Source organism: Pseudogymnoascus verrucosus, assembly GCF_001662655.1.
Source record: "Pseudogymnoascus verrucosus strain UAMH 10579 unplaced genomic scaffold scaffold_35, whole genome shotgun sequence".
Classification (NCBI taxonomy): Eukaryota; Fungi; Ascomycota; class Leotiomycetes; order Thelebolales; family Thelebolaceae; genus Pseudogymnoascus; species Pseudogymnoascus verrucosus.
The window spans coordinates 327682-348071 of NW_017263686.1; the positions used below are offsets into that span (position 1 = coordinate 327682).

The 20390-nt window shown below is 52.2% G+C and overlaps 8 protein-coding genes across 8 annotated transcripts; 6 read left to right on the forward strand and 2 right to left on the reverse strand.

The window, feature by feature from the left end:
* Positions 1 to 458: 458 nt before the first annotated feature.
* Positions 459 to 3744, forward strand: VE01_06402 (uncharacterized protein). Its single transcript, XM_059463795.1, has 3 exons — positions 459 to 848; positions 978 to 1729; positions 1778 to 3744. The coding sequence occupies exons 2-3, from the start codon at positions 1363 to 1365 to the stop codon at positions 3064 to 3066; spliced, it is 1656 nt and encodes a 551-aa protein (XP_059319546.1). The 5' UTR covers positions 459 to 848; positions 978 to 1362; the 3' UTR covers positions 3067 to 3744.
* Positions 3745 to 4225: 481 nt separating this feature from the next.
* Positions 4226 to 5769, reverse strand: ARD1 (N-terminal acetyltransferase A complex catalytic subunit ard1). The gene is made up of 2 exons (XM_018275851.2): positions 5314 to 5769; positions 4226 to 5113 (listed from the first exon to the last, which is right to left on the reverse strand). The coding sequence occupies exons 1-2, from the start codon at positions 5624 to 5626 to the stop codon at positions 4746 to 4748; spliced, it is 681 nt and encodes a 226-aa protein (XP_018128631.1). The 5' UTR covers positions 5627 to 5769; the 3' UTR covers positions 4226 to 4745.
* Positions 5770 to 5876: 107 nt separating this feature from the next.
* On the forward strand, positions 5877 to 7022 carry VE01_06404 (uncharacterized protein; the record flags this gene model as incomplete). The annotated part of the gene is made up of 2 exons (XM_018275852.2): positions 5877 to 6175; positions 6223 to 7022. The coding sequence occupies exons 1-2, from the start codon at positions 6109 to 6111 to the stop codon at positions 7020 to 7022; spliced, it is 867 nt and encodes a 288-aa protein (XP_018128630.1). The 5' UTR covers positions 5877 to 6108.
* A 16-nt stretch (positions 7023 to 7038) lies between these two features.
* Positions 7039 to 9152, reverse strand: NEM1 (Nuclear Envelope Morphology). Its single transcript, XM_018275853.2, has 2 exons — positions 7381 to 9152; positions 7039 to 7318 (listed from the first exon to the last, which is right to left on the reverse strand). Exons 1-2 carry the CDS (start codon positions 8747 to 8749, stop codon positions 7164 to 7166), a joined length of 1524 nt encoding a protein of 507 aa, XP_018128629.1. The 5' UTR covers positions 8750 to 9152; the 3' UTR covers positions 7039 to 7163.
* Positions 9054 to 11326, forward strand: GCD7 (GCD complex subunit gcd7). Its single transcript, XM_018275854.2, has 3 exons — positions 9054 to 9547; positions 9605 to 10816; positions 10881 to 11326. The coding sequence occupies exons 1-3, from the start codon at positions 9441 to 9443 to the stop codon at positions 10972 to 10974; spliced, it is 1413 nt and encodes a 470-aa protein (XP_018128628.1). The 5' UTR covers positions 9054 to 9440; the 3' UTR covers positions 10975 to 11326.
* Positions 11327 to 13861, forward strand: VE01_06407 (uncharacterized protein). Its single transcript, XM_018275855.2, has one exon. It carries the CDS (start codon positions 11503 to 11505, stop codon positions 13711 to 13713), a length of 2211 nt encoding a protein of 736 aa, XP_018128627.1. The 5' UTR covers positions 11327 to 11502; the 3' UTR covers positions 13714 to 13861.
* A 528-nt stretch (positions 13862 to 14389) lies between these two features.
* Positions 14390 to 18281, forward strand: VE01_06408 (uncharacterized protein; the record flags this gene model as incomplete). Its single annotated transcript, XM_018275856.2, has 11 exons — positions 14390 to 14515; positions 14573 to 14649; positions 14824 to 15010; positions 15062 to 15177; positions 15227 to 15285; positions 15333 to 15540; positions 15589 to 15700; positions 15759 to 15893; positions 15947 to 16015; positions 16069 to 16663; positions 16715 to 18281. 11 exons carry the CDS (start codon positions 14390 to 14392, stop codon positions 18004 to 18006), a joined length of 2976 nt encoding a protein of 991 aa, XP_018128636.1. The 3' UTR covers positions 18007 to 18281.
* ACH1 (acetyl-CoA hydrolase) lies at positions 18281 to 20231 on the forward strand. Its single transcript, XM_018275857.2, has 4 exons — positions 18281 to 18501; positions 18561 to 18811; positions 18861 to 18998; positions 19095 to 20231. The coding sequence occupies exons 1-4, from the start codon at positions 18357 to 18359 to the stop codon at positions 20145 to 20147; spliced, it is 1587 nt and encodes a 528-aa protein (XP_018128635.1). The 5' UTR covers positions 18281 to 18356; the 3' UTR covers positions 20148 to 20231.
* The last annotated feature ends 159 nt before the right edge of the window (positions 20232 to 20390 follow it).

Below are 20390 nucleotides of genomic sequence, written 5' to 3' on the forward strand. Positions count from 1 at the left end.
CTGGGCTGTGGGAAGTACTTTGGATTTAGCCCTGGTTGTACACCCAAAGACAAGTATCTTTTTCTACTGGTGTAAGCGGTACGGATGCGATGGATGTATGTACCATGCATCATTCCACTTATAGTAAAAAAAACTTGCAACCACACCAATTCGTGACAGGCCGCTAGAGCCTTTCTTGGTCTCGGTCTTTGTCAGTCACAACCAGGCAGCACCAGCCACCACCACTAACAACACGGCGGCGAATGGATCGCGCTCTCGTTCTCGCTCTCGCTCTTTCTTTGTGATCTTTCTCGCCCTCCCATTTACCCTTTTAGACTGTGTTCGTGTTCCACTGTTGTCCACTGCTGTCCACTGTGTTCGCTGTCCACTCTTTATTCCACTATTTGCACACACACACAGTCACTGCTCCCATCGCCCCTCCTCCCCATCCCCATCCCCTCCATCCCCCTCCCCCCCCCCCAGGATCAGACGATGATAAACAACCCCACGAGCCAAAAGGGTTGTTAAGCGACAAGACACTCCTCACTCACCCACTCACTCACTCACTCACTCAGAGAGAGAGGCGCATTCCCCAATCGACTCACCCACCCATCCCATTATCACTTCCCACCACCCGCCACCCAACTACCTCGGACCTCCCCCTCCTTCCTCTTACATACATACATCTTATCCCATCCCATCCTCACCTATCCGACCTTCCTTCCTTTTCAAACCTCAAATACTCGCCAACTCGCCAACTCATCACACACACCGCGCCAATCCCCCCCGCCAATCGAGACCTACCTGCCTCCGAGAAACCGCATGAGCAGGAGACACCAAAGAGAAAAGCAAAAAAAAGCAAAATAAAAGTAAGTCTTAAAACCCAAGCAGTAGTCACTTGACTAGCCATGTCGGCGATTTCTGCAACCCAAGAGTCATGCCCATTCGCTCCCCGCGCATCAGGTCAGCCAACAGCCTCTAACATCATTGGTGCGCAGAACTGCGGCCCTCCGTCGAGATTCGTTGGCCATCAGGCGCAAAGGCGACAGGCGACAAACTTCCCATCACACCGCAGCCGACGAATACCACTGAAGTCCTACGAACAAACGATCAAAGACACACGCCTCCTGCGCAACGTGGACAGCTCGTGAACGACCCCCCAGGGAAAATATTCGACAACAACCACACCACAGACCGACGAAACCACCACCCCCCCCCGTCACGCGCACATATGGAAGGCTCGGAGTACATCTACAGTACCACAGTCCACCGTCTTCGAGGAGAATCAGAATCAGATTCAGATCTATCATCACACACCCATCTCACGATCAACGCACTCAATTGCAAAGAACTACACCGCGGCAACAACGACGCCGTCTTCCGATGCTGAAACCTTTATTATTACCGCAGCTGGTGGAGGAGCGCAGGAAGCGCGAGACTCTGGTCGACGAGGAGCTTAACGTCTCACAGAGCTCTGATATCCACGAGCCGAGCACTCCCACGGATTGCCCCTCCTCCTCGCCCACCACGCCGACACTATCGAAGCGCGGCCATGTCAGATATGGCAGCTCCGTCTCGTCCCTCGACAACTCAATACACTCGCCACTCACGGAGATCCCGTCGTCGCCATCGTTCACGGCGATGAAGACGAGCAAGCGCTCGTTGCCAGACGTGCAGGAGGATCCGCTCGAGCGCGACGAGGATCTCGACATGTTTGACGACGACCTCCACGATGTCTATGACTGGTCTTGTAAGTCCTACTACCCGTGCAAACACCTACCCCAACTAACACCCCCAGGCGACGACAACCACCATCGCCACCTTGAGAGCTCCATGGGCCGCTCATCCGTGCAGCTGTCGACCCGGCCAGACTTTGAGTACGACCTCGCCGATGGCATCACCAGCGACACCGACCTAGGCCTGAGCATCACCAAGAAGCGCCGCGCCGGCGACTCCCCCTTCAGCGCGATCGCCAACCGCTTCGGCACTCGCTTCCCAGGCCTCACGCGCAAATGGCGCGCCAGCAAGAGCTCAAACCCTCTATCGCTTTCTGACATCGACCGCGACCTCCGCGCCTCGCGCACCGCATCAAGCCGGTCCTCATCGGTCTCAAACTCGGTCAGCCACAGCCACGGCCTAGCTCTCTCCTTTGGCGACGTCCAGATGCCTCCCACGCCTGCCATGAGCGAGTTTGACCGCCACGACTCGCCGTACCGTGACTCCATCGGGGATTCTGAGGAGTTTGAGCGGGCTCACCGGGAGGACTCTGAGAGGCCTGCGGGATTCGTTTCGACGCCTCTACTACCGCCGATGATGATGGGAAGCAACTCCATCACCGACGCGGACGTCCCCATTCAGTCCCCGCTCGAATCACCCTCCGTCGCTGACCCGGCTGAATACCTCAGCGGCGCCTGCACTCCCGCTACCGGCATCGCCACGCCCGCGCGCGGTATGCCTTCTCCCCCTTTGTCCACCAAACCATCGATGTCGTCTATCAGACCCACCCACACCATCGCCCCCGTGCACCTCACCTCGTCCTCCTCCGACGCCCTCCCCCTCGTCATCGCAGACATAGACGACAAATGGTCCAACACCCTCGGCCACGCCAACTTCACCATCCACCCTCCCCCCTACCTCCCCCTCACACCCGACCTCGAAGCCTGCCGCCAGCTAAAGCGCGACTGGGACCTCGCCCGCTGCAACTACACCAAGCACCTCGTTCGCACGGGCGAGCACTACGGCGCCACTTCCAAGACCTACCTCCTCACCGAAGAAAAATGGAAGGAGACCGATGATCTGTGGCGCGCTAATAATGATGCGACGATCGCGGCGACGGCGGCGAGCGGGGAAGACGCGTTTAGGAGTCTTAAGCATAATAGGGTGGGCGAGGCGGATAGTAATGTGATGACGAAGATTCCGAGCTTGAATGATCCGAGGTGTGAGGGGAAGTTTCCGCAGTTGGGGGATGAGGATATTGTTGGGCCGATGGTGCAGGGGGTGGCGAGGATGCAGAGGAGGAGGAGTAGGAAGGAGGTGTTGAGGAGGTTTTTTGTGGAGAAGTTTCCGGTGGGGTTTGGGAGGGGGTGAGAGGCATTGCTCGATGCTGTCTAATTCTCTAATTCTCTAATTACGAGCTGAGAGAGATGGAGACGAGAAAAGGAAAGGAGAAGGAGAGGAAGAGGAGGAAACACACACGCACGACGCGACCTTACACCTTAACTTTTAATGATACCAACGACACGGCCGACAGACATATACAACAACAACAACAACAACACTCGCTTTTTTTATTTTACAACACACTTACGTTCGTTTTCGATACCCACCACATTCATTTTTTACACACAGTCACGACGATACCCCGCCTCATACACATAGGCACCCACACGGCGGTAGCAAATCAGCGCTACGACGAGCTTCTACAGCAAGACAGACAGCAGTTTTTGGATTTTTGGCTTTTTTCTTTTGTTTTGGGAATATAGATAGACGGATCTTTTTGGGAAAATGTCCTAGGGATATGGCGCAGGATAAGAAGGAATGGGAACGGAAGGGTTTTAGATGGGGTTTAGATGGATTTTTGTACATAGACGGATCGGAAAAGGGAGTTCTGAGGTTGAAGCACGGGGAGGGCTTTTGGCGGCTGGTATCCCACCCCGCCAAAGGGGTGGGGGAGAGCGCAGTCAGATTTTTTGGTGTTTGTTGCGCTGTTGGATGGGGGAGTAGTGGTTTTTATTGTATAATGGCTGGCTCTGGGGGTGGAGGGAGGGAGCTGGTAGGGGGGTGGTTGTACAGTGTAAACAGACAGACAGACAGACAGACAGACACCGAAAGGAGAATGGGAAAAGTTGAGAACTACCTTCATTTATATGTCTGATAAGCCGTGAAATGTGAAGTCTTATCTACTAAGTGAGTATAAACCGCCCAACCAAGCCATTAGACCAGTCCTCTCCCCCCCCCGGGCATACTCGACTACCCTCTTCATAGCAAAGAAAAAGTATGTGATCACTCACCTTATAACATTCACTTCCTTGTGTTGTCTATGTGTTGTAAAGCCGTCGATGGGGTGGGGGTGCGGGTGGGGGGGGCCTGAACTATCTGGAGCTTTCTTTGGAGAGAGATGGTATGGACATTGGTGGTGACGAATAGTGTGCTCCCTTTACACTTACCACCATATCATCTCTAGTGTCAGCTCCATCTCTCAGCGTACACAGAACCCATAAAGTAGACTGACAACGACTGACAACGACTGACAACGACTGACAACGACTGACAACGACCGACAACGAAACATGCCTTCTACCCCCCTTCCCCCCTCTCTTTCCAACAAGCATAACGCCCGCTACCCATGTTAATAAAGTGACCCCGCCAACACAACTAGACCCAATCAAGCTACCAATTTCAAAGATCAGCACCATCAATATAGTTCCCCCCCAGGGACTGCACGCAGCGCACGTATGCAGCATTTAGCTCTATATGTATGTGGCGTAGGACTAGTCTTTGCCTACGTGCTGAGTCGCCCTCGCCCCCCGCTCTCTGGCTTAAATCTCTAGCTCACTACCTTGTTGGCGAAGCTGCGGTGGATGTCTAGCCACTGCTTGATACAATGACTAAACCACTACGCCTTGGCACAAGCTGTAGTTACAGAATACAGCACAGCACAGCACACATCATACGCATAGTCACCCCCCCAACCCAACCTACAAGCAGCCACAATCACAATCCGCCATTCATTTACTCCTGATTTTCCATCCCCGCCCTCGCTCCTTTTACGCCTTCGCACTCTCATCCCTCTCCACCAGCTCCCCAACCCCCAGTCCCCTCCCAACCCTAACCTTCCTGAGTACCTCCCCCGCCTCATTCTTCTCCATCTCCTCGCCGGCCTGCTTCCCCTCATCCCCCACCGCATCGCCCTCATCCTCCGCATCCTCCCCCCCAGCAGCGAGTAATTCGGCGCGCACACCGTCGAGGTCGAGTCTCATGCTATAGGCGTCCTCGCCGTCGGCGTAGTATTTGGCTTCGATCTTGTCGTTGCGGAAGCCGAGGGTGTCGCGGTAGAGGCGCAGGGCGGCGTTGTTGGAGATGCGGACGTGGAGGGAGACGTAGCGGGATTGGAATGTTTCTACCATTGCTTTTTCTGTGGGGGGTTCGTTAGCTGCCATCACCGTCACTGTTTGAATTTTCATGTCTGTTCATTCACATCTTCCCCCTCCCACCGCCTTCCCTTCCCACCGCCTTCCCCCGCCCCTCGACTAAGACAAAATTCTCGAGACGGGGAGAAGAAGGCGGGAAGGGGAAGAAAGGGAGGAGGAGGGGGGGTAGGTAGGTAAAACTCACGAGCCTGCCTCATCAATTTCTCCGCAATCCCCAACCTCCGATGCGTCCTCATAACACTCAAACTCGTAATATGCCCATGCGCCACCCCATCCGCCGGCTCCTCCTCCATCTTCGCCAACACATACCCCACGATGCGGGGCGGATCATACGGCGACTTGGGCGGACGCGACACGTCCACGGCGACGAAGGAGAGCTGTGGCCAGGAGAGCGCGTGGTAGAGGTAGTATTTCATGAAGTAGTTTTCGGGGAGGTTGGTGATGTTGGCGTGTTGCACGTGCGGGATGTCCGAGGCGTGGAGGAGGCGGATGTCCATGGTTTGGGTTGGGGGGGTCTTGCGACCGGTGTTTGTGGAGGGGGTGGTTGTGGTGGATTGGTGGATTGGAAGCTGTGTGTGGAGGTGAGGTGAGGTTGGTAGTGAGAGCTGTTGGCGATTTTCGAGAGGGGCCGGATTATGTGTCTCTCCGTCCGTGCTTCGGCGGGTTCGCCGGTGGTGCCCGGTGGGTTAGTAGCGTTGTTTTTCTTGGTGGGGGTGAGAGGTGGGATGGTGTGGTCCTGCGGGGTATTGGGATACCGACCACGCGCTTTGCGATATGTGATAGTGGCTCTTTCGGAGAGATCTGCTCCGGAATTTGGGGGACGTGGGGTGGGACTATATAAAGGAGAGGATTCTTTTTTTTGTTGGAGGGGTTCTCATCTTGTTCTTGGGTTTTTGTAGGAAGAGTTGATACTGGAATATTATAACTTCGTTGAGACGTTGGTGATAAATCCGCCAAGTGCTGCTTAGATATCGACACGATGGCTCCAACTTTGGTTCCTAGAGCTTTGGAGGGCAAGCTCGCTCTTATTACTGGAGCTTCTAGAGGTATGATTACCCCGATGAAGCCTCATTACCATACTAACCCCCCCCAGGCATTGGCGCCGCCATCGCCGAGAACCTCGCCTCCAAAGGCGCAACTCTAATCCTCAACTACACGTCGCCCTCCTCCAAAGCCCCCACCGAGGAGCTCTCCGCCAAACTCCTCAAAGACCACTCCGTCTCCAGCTACATAATCCAAGCCGACATGGGCACCCTCACCGGCCCCTCGCAACTCATCGCCTCCGCCAAATCCGCCCGCGAAGCCGACGGCCGCACCTTCATTCTCGACATCATCATCAACAACGCCGGCGTGGCAGTAAACGACTTCCTCCCCGCCATCCAAATCGCCGATTTCGACAGCGGATACCACGTCAACGTGCGCGGGCCCCTCCTGCTCATGCAAGCCGCGCAACCGCACCTCCCCACCGACCGCTCCGGGCGCATCGTCAACATCTCCAGCATCTCCGCCCAGGCCGGGTTCGTAGGCCAATCCATCTACGGCGGCACGAAAGCAGCCTTAGACGCCATGACGAGGACGTGGGCTAGGGAGTTGAGCGAGAATGCGACTGTGAATTCGATTAATCCGGGCCCTGTGGCTACCAGCATGTGGTTTGGGAACTCGGAGGAGTTTATGGAGGGGATTAGACCGTTTATTCAGGGGGCGCCGTTGGAGAAGATTAGACCCGAGCTGGATGATAAGGAGCTTGTGGAGGGGGCGGAGAAGGCGGGGGGGAGGCCGGCGTATACGTGGGAGATTGCGGGGGTGGTGGGGATGCTTTGTACGAAGGATGCGGGGTGGGTTACGGGGCAGGTTGTGTCGGCGAATGGGGGTATGAGGTTTGGTACTGGTTGAGGCGTGGTAGATAGTTGGGTATATATGAATACATTTGATCGTAGGCTATACAAGATGAGCTGGCACTTGAAGAGGACCGCTGGCTGTTTTGTTGTGCACATGGACTTGTGGTTGATGCTAACAGGGAACAACTTTCATTATTCAGGTCACCATGTGCTTCCCATCCTCTCCACCTCGCAGGGCAAGCAGCGCTCTCACATCAGTGACATGCTGTAGCCCTTCAAGCAGCGGTACCAAGTGCAGCAGATCATTATCCGTTGGATCGTTAATCCAGCCTTCTATCGGGATAGCATTGTCTATCACAATCGTTAGCAACAAGCCCAGTTCTGTCCCCCAAACTACCACACAGACAACATACCTTGATGAAACATGTAACTCAACGGGCTATTATCCAAAATCATAACCCGACTCAAGTCCGGCTCCACACTGCTCAGATCCTTGATAAACGCCCCATGCCTAAACGTGCAATGCTGCCTATACAGCCTTCCGCTGAAGAACTTGCGCTCCTGCTCCAGCCAGTCAATCACTGGGTCCGCATACTCCTGCACCGACGCCGTGAAAATCACCAGGTTATACCACTTGCACACCCGCCGCAGGAAGTCGTCACAGTGAGGTCGCTTGTGCACGTAATACAGGATTGGGTGTTGGGGTCCGGCAATCGGGACCCCTGAGGCGGCGACGAAGGTGTTGAGCTTCACTTCCACCATGTGCCCGGTGGACATACGTCCGCCTTTGGCCATGGAATGGATCAGCGTCTCGTCGAGATCGAGAATCAACGTCTTCTGCGGGCCCCGTCCATTAATCGGCTCAGCCATCGTATAACTCGGCTGCCTCTTCGGGATCAGCGGCCTCGGCGGCGCAGGCGCGCGCGGATACTTCGCCATTGACAGCGTCGCCGGCGGCGAAGTTGGGGACTTGAGCGTAGCGGGTGTGATTTCAGTAAGAGCAGGACTAGCGCCACCGGCGCCGTCAGACTGTGTCATGGGTGAGTTCGTAGACTGAGATTTGCGGTGCCTGCGGTCCTGCCGCGCGTCTTCGTTGTGAAGCTTGATGCGGATAGAGCGGCGCGCGGGGGTCGTCTCGTCGTTCGGCTTGAGGGATTTGGAGCGGGTGTGTCTGCCGGCTGAGCTGGTCGGGCGGGAGTCCAAGTCGCGCTCGGATTCGGACTCGGAGGAGAGCTGGGAGGACAGTGAGGCGTTCTTTTGGGGCCGTATGGAGGGCCGCCTGGTTGAGGCTGCGTGCTTTTCTAGTAGCGCGTTGCGTTCGCTGCTCAAGCCTTCGTGGCTCATCTCCCCTCTCCAGAAATACCCTCCAATCCTCCGCACCTGGAATAAGGGCGCGAAGTTTCCGTCGTGATCGTACAAACATGCTATTATATAAAACCCCGGCGCCATTATCGCCGATACCACCCATCGTACAGAGTTCACAAACGCGGCCGCTATTCGTTTCGAGAAGAAGACAAAGTCCCTCGGCCTTGACTGTATATCCGCCTTCCTATCTTCTAGCATTGGGACCTTCTCGTCTGTGCTGGTATGTCCTGCCTCCGTGGAGGTTTCTTCCCCTGCCTCTGCCGCGCCATCCTCTTCGTCGTGCTCGTCTACTGCATCCTCGGCAAGACTGCTTGGTTGTATTGACGCGCTTCCGGCGAGGCTTAGGGAGCTGCCATAGGAGTTGCTTCGCGAAGGCGGCGGCGAAACCCGCGCCGATAGGATGTTGAGGGAGTTCATCTTCGTATCCAAGCCATGAATGAGAGGTGGCGTTGGCGAGTCAAAGGGTGTCGCGTTTCAGGCAGCGAGGCGCTGGTAGAAGATGTCTATGACAGTGGAAGGCCACGTTTCGGTTTTGTACGCAGTCTTGGTGCCGTATGGAATATCTTTCTCTTGCGACTGCTCTATTGTAGGAGGTTGTCGGATGCGACTGTCGCAGTTGTCGTAATCTTACAATGATCCCGTCTGCTTTGCTACAGCAACTCTGGATGCGAACGGCAAACAAAGGCGACAGAAAGTACAATCTTGCTCTTGCCTGTAAATCCGCGGATTTGACGGCCACGAAACAAGTGCCTTTCGAGTTGAGTTGTTGAACTTCTTCGTACTGTTGATGACGGTGGTTGGGTTGGAGTTGGAATCCACGGCCCGAGCTTCGCCGGAACCCTTGCACCGTCGTCCACGGAACATTTTCCGAACATTGGAGCGATGAGCAACTTCCAGCCTCACTCAACTGCAAATTAATAGCCTTACAACTTGCGCCTTTTATTCTCTCCCAACTCCACGCATACTATCACGGCATAGAGAAATACGCATTTAAGGCCTACCTAGTTGCGATTCACTGCTCACAAACTCAACTTCAAAAGCGATTGAGTCACACATTTCAACAGCCTCATAAAACGGACGAAGTCAACACCCCCGCCCCCGCGCGACAATGGCGCCTTCCGTAGCTGGCTACACGCCAACCCTGTCGACATTTCTAGCATATCTCAAAGACAAGGAGAATCACCCCGTGGAGTCATGCATTGAGCTCCTGGTCTCGTTAGTTGACCTCACAAACTTTTGTCGCGTTGCGAACACATACTGATTCACCACCAGACTCCTCAAACAAAGACAAATCAGAAATTCTAGGCCATGTGCTGTCGCGACGGCAAAACTATTGCGCCGGGTCGTATCAAGCTTGAAATGGAGAGATGCGGAGGATCTTATTCGACGCATACAGGATGTGGGACAAAGGCTTATGGAGGCCCAGCCAAGAGAGATGGTGGTGGGGAACATTGTCCGACGTGTATTGGGTCTGATCAGAGATGAAATTCTGGAGGAAAGAAATGAAGATGTCAGTAGCGATGCTGGCTCTGTGACGCCAAATCGAATGCACGCCCCCCCAGCATTGAGCCATCCGCGACCATCTACCGCCGACTCAGCATCAGCAAGAAGCCCATTTGACCAGCACGCCAGGCCGTCTCTCATGAGTTCCCATACATCATACGCAGTTGTGGGCGGAGTCCCTGCTGTCCAGTCGATGTTCAGCCTCCTCTCAGCTACTCCGTCCGAGGACCCTACACCCCCAGGAGTGCCATCGCCGAGCGACAAAGGCGTCGATGCAGCAGCGCTCTCAAGGAGGATTACAACTAGCACTCGAGACCTAAAATCGGAGATTTGTGACGGCATCAACGAGATCATCGACGAGCTTCTCCAATCCGACGAGCGAATTGCGAGTTATGCCCACGAGCACATCCACTCCAACGAGATTATCCTCACACATACATCTTCACAGACGGTACACCAGTTTCTTCTCAAAGCGGCAGCAAAGCGCAAGTTTACGGTTATCGTCGCGGAGTCATATCCCAATGATCATGAACAGACGCATAGTGCTGCTATGGGGGTGCTAACTCCACATGACGACGAGGAGGATGAACTGGGTCTCGAGCAGTTCCAAAAGTCATTAACAGCGGCAGGTCTTACCGTGGTCTTGATCACAGATTCGTCCGTCTTCGCGATCATGTCGCGAGTGAACAAGGTGATTTTGGCGACACATGCAGTTATTGCCAACGGCGGTTTAGTTGCGGCATCTGGAGCCCGAATTATCGCCAAAGCCGCCAACAAGCACAGGACACCCGTGATTGTGGTGTCCGGTGTTTATAAGCTTAGCCCCCAGTATCCGTATGAGTTCGAATCACTGATCGAGTATGGCGACCCGTCGAAGATTATCACCTACGAGGATGGCGACTTTGTGGAGAAGATGGACGTCGAGAACCCACTCTTCGACTATGTTCCTCCGGAGCTTGTTGACCTTTACATCACCAACCTGTAAGTTCAACCATTTTTTTTGTCGAAGTCTCAACATAAATTCCCCCATATTAACATTCTATAGTGGGGCACACGCACCATCATATCTCTACAGAATCGTGGCGGATCATTATAAGCCCGAGGACACAAACTTTCACAACCCCGAAGTCCGCTTTTGAGGGACCAAAAATCTCCAAAAACAAGCTGTCAAAACATTTCAGCGATCGGCGACACGCGGCCTCGCCGTCACCTCTTAAGGATATATATGCGCTTCGTAAGGCTTGTTTCTGCAGCACGACAATTAACTTGTTCGCCAGTCTCTGTTTGGGTTGCATAATGCCGTGGGAAACGCGTAAGCCAGAATGGCGCCGCTTGCTGACATCTGTCACTAAGCTATGGTTGGGTAGCTCGGTAGGGCCGCGTTGGCTCAGCCTTGCATATCCCTGTGACATCCAGTAGCGGCAAGGGACTTTCCCCGCTCAAATAGATAATAGAGTCAATCCTGCCAGGCAGCTCTGCAGTAATGCGACAAACGTGCAAGACTTTGGATTCCTCGCTGTCGTGATCTTTGGTGATGCTCTAAATCTTGAACCGTCGGTCGACATCGACGCAACAGTTGGTCCTTTCTTCTTGCCTCGACACCTATTGTCAGCTTATCTACCACCTATTTACTACCACATAAGCAGTGCTTTGGCACACTTCCGGCCATGGACAACGCACCCCCTCCTCCCTACAGTGAAACGGACATTTATTCGAACTCCGGCCGTTCGCCTTTGAGCGCTCCTCCTGACCTAAGCCGCTCGACCACTCAAACCGATGATGCCTCTCAGGCTTCTACCAACAACTCAGTCATTTATACTCCAGCTGAGTCTGTGAATAACGACTCTTATGCGTCAGCCGCCCGTTTATACTTCGAAAGCCGCCCGCCCCCACGGAAAGTTCAACGACGTCCCATTTCCCATGAGATCGCCGTAGGGCATATGAGCACACCAGACGACTTGCCTTATATTCCCGAATTCGCGGATTTAGATATTACAACTCAGGACTGGGCGACATTTATAAACTATGTCATCCCACACCATATCGATCAGTCAAATGGGCTCGTGGCGAGCGAGAAAATGAAGGCAGAAGTCCTCGATAGGCGCATGCATGGGCTTACCCTTTCACCAGAAGGCGCCTCGGACTTATCCGCCGTTGACGCACAGTTAAATACTCTCCAGCCCTCCAAAGTCGATCTGGCAGGGCCTCCCGAAGATGATATCGCAGCTGTGGTCTTGGAGTGGAACACTGGATTTTTTGGACCCAGAGGCGTCCGCGTTTTAGCTAATGTGAGCGAGCCGGATCCGCCGGCTCTTCCGCCAAGGACTACCACGGAGCCACCGCTGGCTACAAGGTCGATGCCCTCCAGACCGGGATGGCAGACTACAGGTTCGGAAACAGCCTCGGATCGTGATAGTGTAGGCGGGGAACGAGAGCAGATGGGATGGGGTTGGGGCCCTCAGGGGCCGGGACGAAGACACGGACACGGAGACGGACACGGACGCGGCCGCCGGGGGCATGGCGGATTTGACAGAGGCGGATGTGGAGCCACCCCAAGGGACGGTTTTAGGGGGTTTGGCCGCCGTGGCGGTTTGGTATGTGCGGATGCATCTGGCTTTCACGTTGGGAGAGTGATGTCCGCGGGGAATGATGGCTTCCGACTTGGACCTATGGTTGCGGATAAATCTGGATTTCGCATCGGGAATATGCTTGTTGCTAATGATGAGGGGTTCAAACTTGGGGGTATGACTTTTGGAAATACCAATAGCTCTAGTCCAGCGCCGCCAAACCCATACGCTGAGCGAGGGCGGAATATGAAGGATGGAGGAGATAAGAATGGTCGTGATAGATCGAGGTCAATAAGCTCGCGTAGTTCATCTAGCGATGATACGGTCGGGACCGAAGACTCGGAAGGAAGTTTACCTGATGTCAGTGATTTAAAACCAAATCAGCTGCATGTTGTGAAACAGAGCCTGATGGAATGGCTCAACCATCCCGAGCAACCAGTTAGCAAGGAAAGCGTCAAAACTCTCAAGAGAGACATCAAACTGGCTAAACATGCAAGGAAACCGGAAGGGCAGGAGCTTACCGAACTAAAAGCAGAGCTAAGGGCATTGACCAAGGCGTTCAAAGAGCTGAAGAAGAGTAGGGCAGTGAAGAGGAAGTCGATAAGGAAGGAAAGGAGGAAACAGCGAAAAGAGCTGAGAACCCAAGCGAAACAGAGGAGAAGGGAGGAGAGGGCGGCGAGAAGGAGCCGGGGGAAGGGCAAAGAGAAGGCGGCTGCGGCGGAGTATGATGAGTATGCGCCTCTCGAAACAGGTTTCGTACAGAACAGCGGTTCCATTCCAGGATTTCCAAGTGGGTCGCCTGGCATGCGCAACATGCCTTCTATTCCAGGGTTTCCAAATGGCCCACCTGGCATGCACAATATGCCCTCTATTCCAGGGTTTCCAAATGGCCTCCCTGGCATTCAAATGCCGGGCAACTTCCTGGGTATGGGCTTCAACCCATTATCGCCCGAGTCGCCGAGGTCCCCAGGGGAAGTCATAAAGGTCCAGGAAAAGCGTGAGCACTTAGGAAGGGAGGCAGAGCGCATCTTGGCAGATGCGCGTGCCATGCACAAGGAAGCAGAGGAAACAAGAATCAGGGCTGATCAAGAGCAAGACGAAAAGTCGACGCTGAAGCTCCTCGATGTGGCGAAGGATCTAGATGTCGAAGTAGAGAAGCTGTATGAAGGAGCTGACCGATTGATTGCGGAATCAGTCCATCTAGAGGAATGTTTGAGGGAGATTAATGGTGGTGAGATGCCACAAAGAGATACTGCCGACAAGGAGTATATAAGAAGAATGAGGCAGAATAGTGGGGTTTCTACTCACTGAGGGGGGAGATCGGAATGCTCTTGTCTTGTAGCGATTTTCATGTATTTATGATATATTGATGATATACTTATGATATATTTATGTCGTCGGCGCTGATCTCCAGGCGTTTGGGTCACTGAACTACACAATTCAACTTATATTAACTTTGGATTCGGTCTGATCCGGTACCTTACATTATTATCTGACTTGACCTACCTCGCTATCTAAAGCAACGCGTGCAAATTAACAATCCCCAGCAGCTCACCCCACTGGACATTGACCCTTGCAAAATAGTTGCTCTCGCGTCATTACCGAAATTATATATTAACCCATGCCCAGATCTTGAAAAAGCTCTTGGGGTAGGTGCGGGGTACAACTGAACTAATATGTTCTCTCCGCAATTGACAGTGCAATTCGGGGTAGTCGGAGCGGCTATGTTGTACGGAGAAATAGCTTACTCGTGCCAAATATTTTGACTTTAACCTCCTGCGGCCAACAGCCCCGCCCCCGCCGGTGATGATACTATATGCTGCAAGAGCCTAGCAGTGAACCAAGCTTTTTCAATTGTTGACAACGGAAGATGGGAGCCCGAAGCCGATACGATGCGTATTAGAGGTTATAATAAAGACGGGTTGCCTCTGTTGTCAATGGCACTCGTGAACTCGTGGAAGTACGCGTTCGTGGAACACTTCGAAATATGAAGATCTCAACGCTAGTTACAGCTGCCTGTGTCGCTTTTCAGGGCACAGCAGCAGCCGTCGTTTCGGGCAAGCCGTCTACTTTCATTAGAGACTATGATAAGCGCGACTTGCTTCAGGATGTCGTTAGTCTGCCCTTCAAACCAGTATGTGATTATGTTTGTGATCTAAATGATTCTTAGGTCACCTGGGACGAGCATTCCTTATTCATCCATGGGAAACGTGCTATGATTTTCTCGGGAGAAGTTCATCCTTGGAGGTATGTAATTGACTGAATTAATTGCCTTTCAGCTTTTATCCTGGGTCTATTTTTTATTGTGAGAATTGTTCAATTGAAGGCATTTCGATTATGTCCACACCACCCATTGGAATATATCACCTTGCTACCCAAGATTGAAATGAAAAACATAGCACGACCCTGACATAATGCTAGACTTCCCGTGCCTTCGTTGTGGCTTGACCTTTTCGAAAAGATCAAGGCACTTGGATACAACACTGTGTCGTTCTACGTCGACTGGAACCTTCTTGAGGGGAAGCAAGGAGAGTTCAGAGCAGATGGCGTATTTGCTTACGAGCCCTTCTTCGAAGCCGCTACTAAGGCCGGAATTTGGTTGATTGCAGTGAGTTAACTCCAGTTGTTTAAATGACACCAACTGAGACCATGGCCACAGCGTCCGGGTCCATATATCAATGCAGAAGTAGCAGCAGGCGGACTTCCAGGCTGGCTGCAGCGTATCAAAGGCATGATCCGCACAAATGCGGATGACTACATGGAGGCAACAGAATTGTGAGCCCCCCTGTCAATATATCCAAGACCTTGTACTCAACTTCAATAGATATGTTGCTTCGATCGGAGCCATAATTGCAAAGGCTCAAATCACGAACGGCGGCCCAGGTAGGCTCAACAAGCCATTCCTCGAGGAAGATACTAACACGATCTAGTCATTCTATATCAACCCGAAAACGAGTATTCGGGAGGCATACCGCCCGCTGTATTTCCTGATGCGCCTTACTTCCAACGTGTCATTGACCAGGTGCGCAAAGCCGGGATTGTCGTTCCACTCATTAACAACGATGCTTGGTCTGGTGGCCATAATGCTCCAGGGACTGGGCTCGGAGAGGTGGACATATATGCTCACGACAACTACCCGTAAGTATCACAAGATCCCTCTATGTTAAAATACTAACCCTTGGGAAGAATTGGATTTGATTGCTCCGATCCCACAGTGTGGCCAGCAAATGGGCTGAGGACTGATCAATACTCGACCCGCGTTGAAATTAGCCCCAACACCCCCTATACGATCCCCGAGGTATGCCCATAGCTTTAAACCACTACCGTAAAACAAAAACTAACATATATTGACGTAGTTCCAAGGTGGTGCATTCTCACCTTGGGGAGGATGGCCCATTGACAAATGTGCCGAGCTTGTGAACCAAGAGGCCGAGCGTGTGCTCTACAAGAATAACTACGCTGCTGGTATCTCCATCATGAACCTCTACATGGTATTGTTCTCTCGTCTCCTCTAATAATGACTTAGTGCTAACCCCATTGATAGACCTATGGTGGATTGAACTGGGGAAACCTCGGTCACTATGGTGGTTTCTCGACTTACGACTACGGCGCTGTATGATTACTTCCTAACCCATACATATCGTATTGAGCTGACATTTAAAACAGGCGATTAAAGCTGACCGAACCATAACGAGAGAAAAGTACAGCGAGGCCAAGCTACAAGCCCAATTCCTCAAGGCTTCGCCAGACTATTTAACTGCAGTTCCAACGAACCTTTCAACTACGCTCTATACGGACAATGTCAATCTTGCTGTGACTCCAGTTATTGGCAGCGAGGCGCCATCATCGTTCTACATTGTGAGGCACAATATTTATAACAGCACAGAGACAACGACCTACAGATTAAATATTGCAACAAGTGCAGGAAAGCTGACCGTTCCTCGACTAGGAGGAAAGTTGACTCTCAATGGCAGAGATTCCAAGGTTCATGTCACTGATTACAATGTGGGAGGGACAACCCTTCTATATTCCACCGCGGAAGTATTCACATGGAAGAAGTTTGATAGCGGCAAAGTCCTGATTCTGTACGGAGGTCCAGAGGAGCTACACGAGGCATCTATCGTGTCAACTGCCAAGCCAACAATAATTGAAGGCAAAGGAGTCACCACGAAGTCGATCGACGGAAATGTCGTGCTACAGTGGAAGACATCGGCTTCGCGCAGCATTGTAAAGATCGGTGACCTGTCTGTGTATATCCTTGGTAAGAATTCTGTCTTGCACATGGATTGCGTAAGCTAACAAGCCTATCTAGATCGCAATTCTGCTTATAACTACTGGGTTCCAGATCTCGCAGACGGATCTGCTGTCATAGTCAAGGCTGGATATCTGGTTCGCACAGCCGCAACAAAGGGCAACACCCTTCAATTGACCGGTGACTTCAACGCAACGACCCCATTTGAGGTTATTGGCGCTCCAAAGTCAGCAAAGAAATTGACAATCAACGGCCAACCTGTCGCTATCGAAACAAGCAAATCCACCGGATCATGGCATGGCCTTGTTAAATACCAGCGCCCATTTATCAATATCCCAGACCTGGAGCGTCTTCAATGGAAATCTACCGATGCCTTGCCCGAGATTCAAACCAGCTATGCCGATTCAGCATGGCCTTCTGCGGACAAGAAAACCAGCACAAATACTTATCGTAACCTGACTACCCCAACCAGTCTTTACTCTAGCGACTACGGTTTCCACTACGGGTATCTTATCTATCGCGGACATTTCGTTGCAACTGGACAGGAGACTACCATCACCATTTATACTCAGGGAAGGAACGCATACGGTACTTCCGCATGGCTCAATGGAGTGGACCTGGGCTCAAATGCTGGCGATGCAATTGTTGGCGATACCAACACAACATACACCCTTGGCAAGCTCTCCAAAGGAAAGAAATACGTCCTGACAATGTTGATGGACAATATGGGATACGACGGAAACTGGGTTATCGGGTCTGATTCAATGAAGAACCCGAACGGGATATTGCACTACGAATTCGCGGGGAGAAAGCAATCGGATATCACTTGGAAACTCACAGGAAACCTTGGCGGCGAAGATTATGTTGATAAGACTCGTGGTCCACTGAACGAAGGCGGCCTGTTCCCTGAAAGACAAGGCTGGCATCAGCAGAAGCCTCCCACTAACGGCTGGAAAGCTTCAAAGCCCACAACCGGTATATCCAAAGCAGGAGTCGCCTTCTACACTGCTGAGTTGGATCTCCATATTCCCAAGGGATGGGATGTACCGCTATCTTTCACCTTCAAGAAGACCAAGTCAAATGAAAAATTCCGTGCTCAGTTGTACGTGAATGGATACCAATTCGGCAAATACATCAACAACATTGGTCCACAAGTGGATTTCTCAGTTCCTCAGGGAATTTTGAACTATCAGGGTTCAAACACAGTGGCACTAACGCTCTGGGCTCAACAGCCAAGCGGTGCTAAGCTTGAGGGCCTGTCCCTAACTGCGGGAACTCCTGTGTTGACTGCCCTCGAAAACGTAGAGCTTGTCCCTATGCCAAAATACGCGAAGAGAGCGGGCGCATATTAGAAAGGATATCGGCGATCAATACGGAGTCCACGTATTAATTTTAGACTGCCGGGCCAGTTTGCCGCCCTAGTTCAAAATATTTCCAGTCGTCCGTTGGCTTTAGAACGACTGGTTTGGTGGAGCTTCATACGTCACTGGCCGAACCTTGCCGTTAGCCAATCAGAGTTTGATGATTATTCCCGATGTCGCTTTTGACGCTTATTCTGTCGGTAACCAGAATCGTTTAGGTTTAGCGCGGGCCATTTACGTAGTTATCATATATCATGCTTTTCCTCGATTTTGCTTTCCAATATATTTGATGATTGACTGCTTCGTTGACTACTGTTTAAGTTGAAGATTGGCTGCCAACGATGTCTGCTCCCGCAATAGCTTCAGCGGCCCTGAAGTCCAGAGTGAGAAGGACGAGCTTATACAACAAGATTGCCAACCCAGACGACTTGATCAAACTGTTCCCCAATGGATCGTACATTGGCTGGTCCGGTTTCACCGGAGTAGGTAAGTGAACAAGTGAATAATGGATCAAAGGGAGATATCTGGTCTAATATCCAACTTAGGTTACCCGAAGATGATCCCAACTATGCTTGCGGACCATGTAGAGAAGAATAACTTGCAGGGCAAGTTGAAGTATTCACTTTTCGTGGGCGCATCGTCGGGGGCAGAGACGGAAAATCGCTGGGCGGCACTCGATATGATCGAACGGCGTTCACCTCACCAAGTCGGAAAGTCCATTGCGAAGGGTATCAATGAGGGGCGCATCGAGTTTTTCGACAAGCACCTGAGCATGTTCCCAGCAGACCTGGTATATGTATGTATATCCCCAAAAACGCCAAAGAGGAATGCTCACATGACTGCAGGGATTTTATACGAAAGACAGGCCGAAGCCTAAGCTCGATGTTGTGATCGTTGAGGCTACGGCCATCACAGAAACCGGGGGCATTATCCCAGGTGCTTCTGTTGGAGCTACCCCAGAGCTGATCCAAATGGCTGACAAGGTATGTAATGGTATTCCCAATTCCCAGGTCACCTGATAGTCTTGTCAGAGGACTTGAATATACATTGCTTGTGAGAGTTCACTGACCATGAGAAAGATTATTGTCGAGGTCAACACATCCATGCCCTCGTTCGAGGGTCTCCATGATATTACTATGATGGACCTCCCGCCGAATCGCAAGCCCTATCTCATCATGGCCCCTGAAGATCGTATTGGCACGAACTATATCCCAGTTGACTCTGAGAAGATTGTAGCCATTGTCGAGTCGAACTATCAAGACCAGACCCAGCCTAACAACCCCGCCGATGCAGGCTCGAAAGCGATTGCTGGTCATCTCATCGAGTTCCTAGAGCACGAAGTTAAGCATGGCCGCCTACCAGAAAACCTCCTACCTATCCAATCTGGCATTGGAAACATTGCCAACGCTGTCATCGGTGGCCTTGCTGAATCTAACTTCAAGGACCTGCGCGTCTGGACTGAAGTCCTGCAGGACACCTTCCTCGACCTTTTCGATTCCGGCAAGCTCGACTTTGCCACTGCGACCTCAATTCGCTTTTCCCCTGACGGTTTCAAGCGATTCTATGATAACTGGGATCACTACTTCGACAAACTCCTCCTCCGCGCCCAGCAAGTCTCCAACTCACCTGAGATCATTCGCCGCCTAGGTGTCATCGGAATGAACACCCCAGTGGAGGTAGACATCTACGCTCACGCAAACTCGACCAACGTCATGGGCTCTCGCATGCTCAACGGAATCGGCGGATCTGCGGATTTCTTGCGAAACAGCAAGTACTCCATCATGCACACTCCATCCACGCGCCCCTCCAAGATCGACCCCCACGGAGTCTCCTGCATCGTTCCAATGGCCACGCATGTTGACCAGACCGAGCACGATCTAGATGTCGTGGTGACTGAGCAGGGCCTCGCTGATGTTCGTGGACTGAGCCCCAAGGAGAGATCGAGGGTTATTGTGAACAAGTGCGCGCATCCAGAGTACAGGGCTATCCTGGAGGATTATATTGCCAAGGCAGAGTTTGAGTGCACGAAGAGAGGCTGGCTGCATGAGCCACACTTGTTGTGGCAGAGCTTTGATATGCATAAGGCTCTTGACCAGGAAGGGTCTATGAAGAAGCTTAAGGGGTGGAAATAAATGATATAATTAGTTGGAGAGATTGAACGGGGATTGACTGTACTTAACAATATAGCGTGATAAATACAGTGTTGCCCGAGTACTACTCGCAGTGAGTACGACTCGACGAATACCCGAGAAATACCCGACTCGGGGGATATTATAGAGTGATTGGGGACTTGCCCATTACTACTCTGTATTCCCGCGTATTGCCAAGCACTTGGCGAGGTGGGGTGAGATAGATGGTAGAATGGCTAATTGTAG

Bases quoted from the DNA above. Each gene is read 5' to 3' on its own strand.
- VE01_06402 (XM_059463795.1), top strand. From the start codon at position 1,363: ATGCTGAAACCTTTATTATTACCGCAGCTGGTGGAGGAGCGCAGGAAG. The intron at 1,730-1,777 runs GTAAGTCCTACT...TAACACCCCCAG, and splicing joins CGATGTCTATGACTGGTCTT to GCGACGACAACCACCATCGC.
- ARD1 (XM_018275851.2), bottom strand. From the start codon at position 5,626: ATGGACATCCGCCTCCTCCACGCCTCGGACATCCCGCACGTGCAACAC. The intron at 5,114-5,313 runs GTGAGTTTTACC...AACCCCCCACAG, and splicing joins GAAATTGATGAGGCAGGCTC to AAAAAGCAATGGTAGAAACA.
- NEM1 (XM_018275853.2), bottom strand. From the start codon at position 8,749: ATGAACTCCCTCAACATCCTATCGGCGCGGGTTTCGCCGCCGCCTTCG. The intron at 7,319-7,380 runs GTATGTTGTCTG...CGATTGTGATAG, and splicing joins GAGTTACATGTTTCATCAAG to ACAATGCTATCCCGATAGAA.
- GCD7 (XM_018275854.2), top strand. From the start codon at position 9,441: ATGGCGCCTTCCGTAGCTGGCTACACGCCAACCCTGTCGACATTTCTA. The intron at 9,548-9,604 runs GTTAGTTGACCT...ATTCACCACCAG, and splicing joins TGCATTGAGCTCCTGGTCTC to ACTCCTCAAACAAAGACAAA. The intron at 10,817-10,880 runs GTAAGTTCAACC...AACATTCTATAG, and splicing joins GACCTTTACATCACCAACCT to TGGGGCACACGCACCATCAT.
- VE01_06407 (XM_018275855.2), top strand. From the start codon at position 11,503: ATGGACAACGCACCCCCTCCTCCCTACAGTGAAACGGACATTTATTCG.
- ACH1 (XM_018275857.2), top strand. From the start codon at position 18,357: ATGTCTGCTCCCGCAATAGCTTCAGCGGCCCTGAAGTCCAGAGTGAGA. The intron at 18,502-18,560 runs GTAAGTGAACAA...TATCCAACTTAG, and splicing joins GTCCGGTTTCACCGGAGTAG to GTTACCCGAAGATGATCCCA. The intron at 18,999-19,094 runs GTATGTAATGGT...ACCATGAGAAAG, and splicing joins TGATCCAAATGGCTGACAAG to ATTATTGTCGAGGTCAACAC.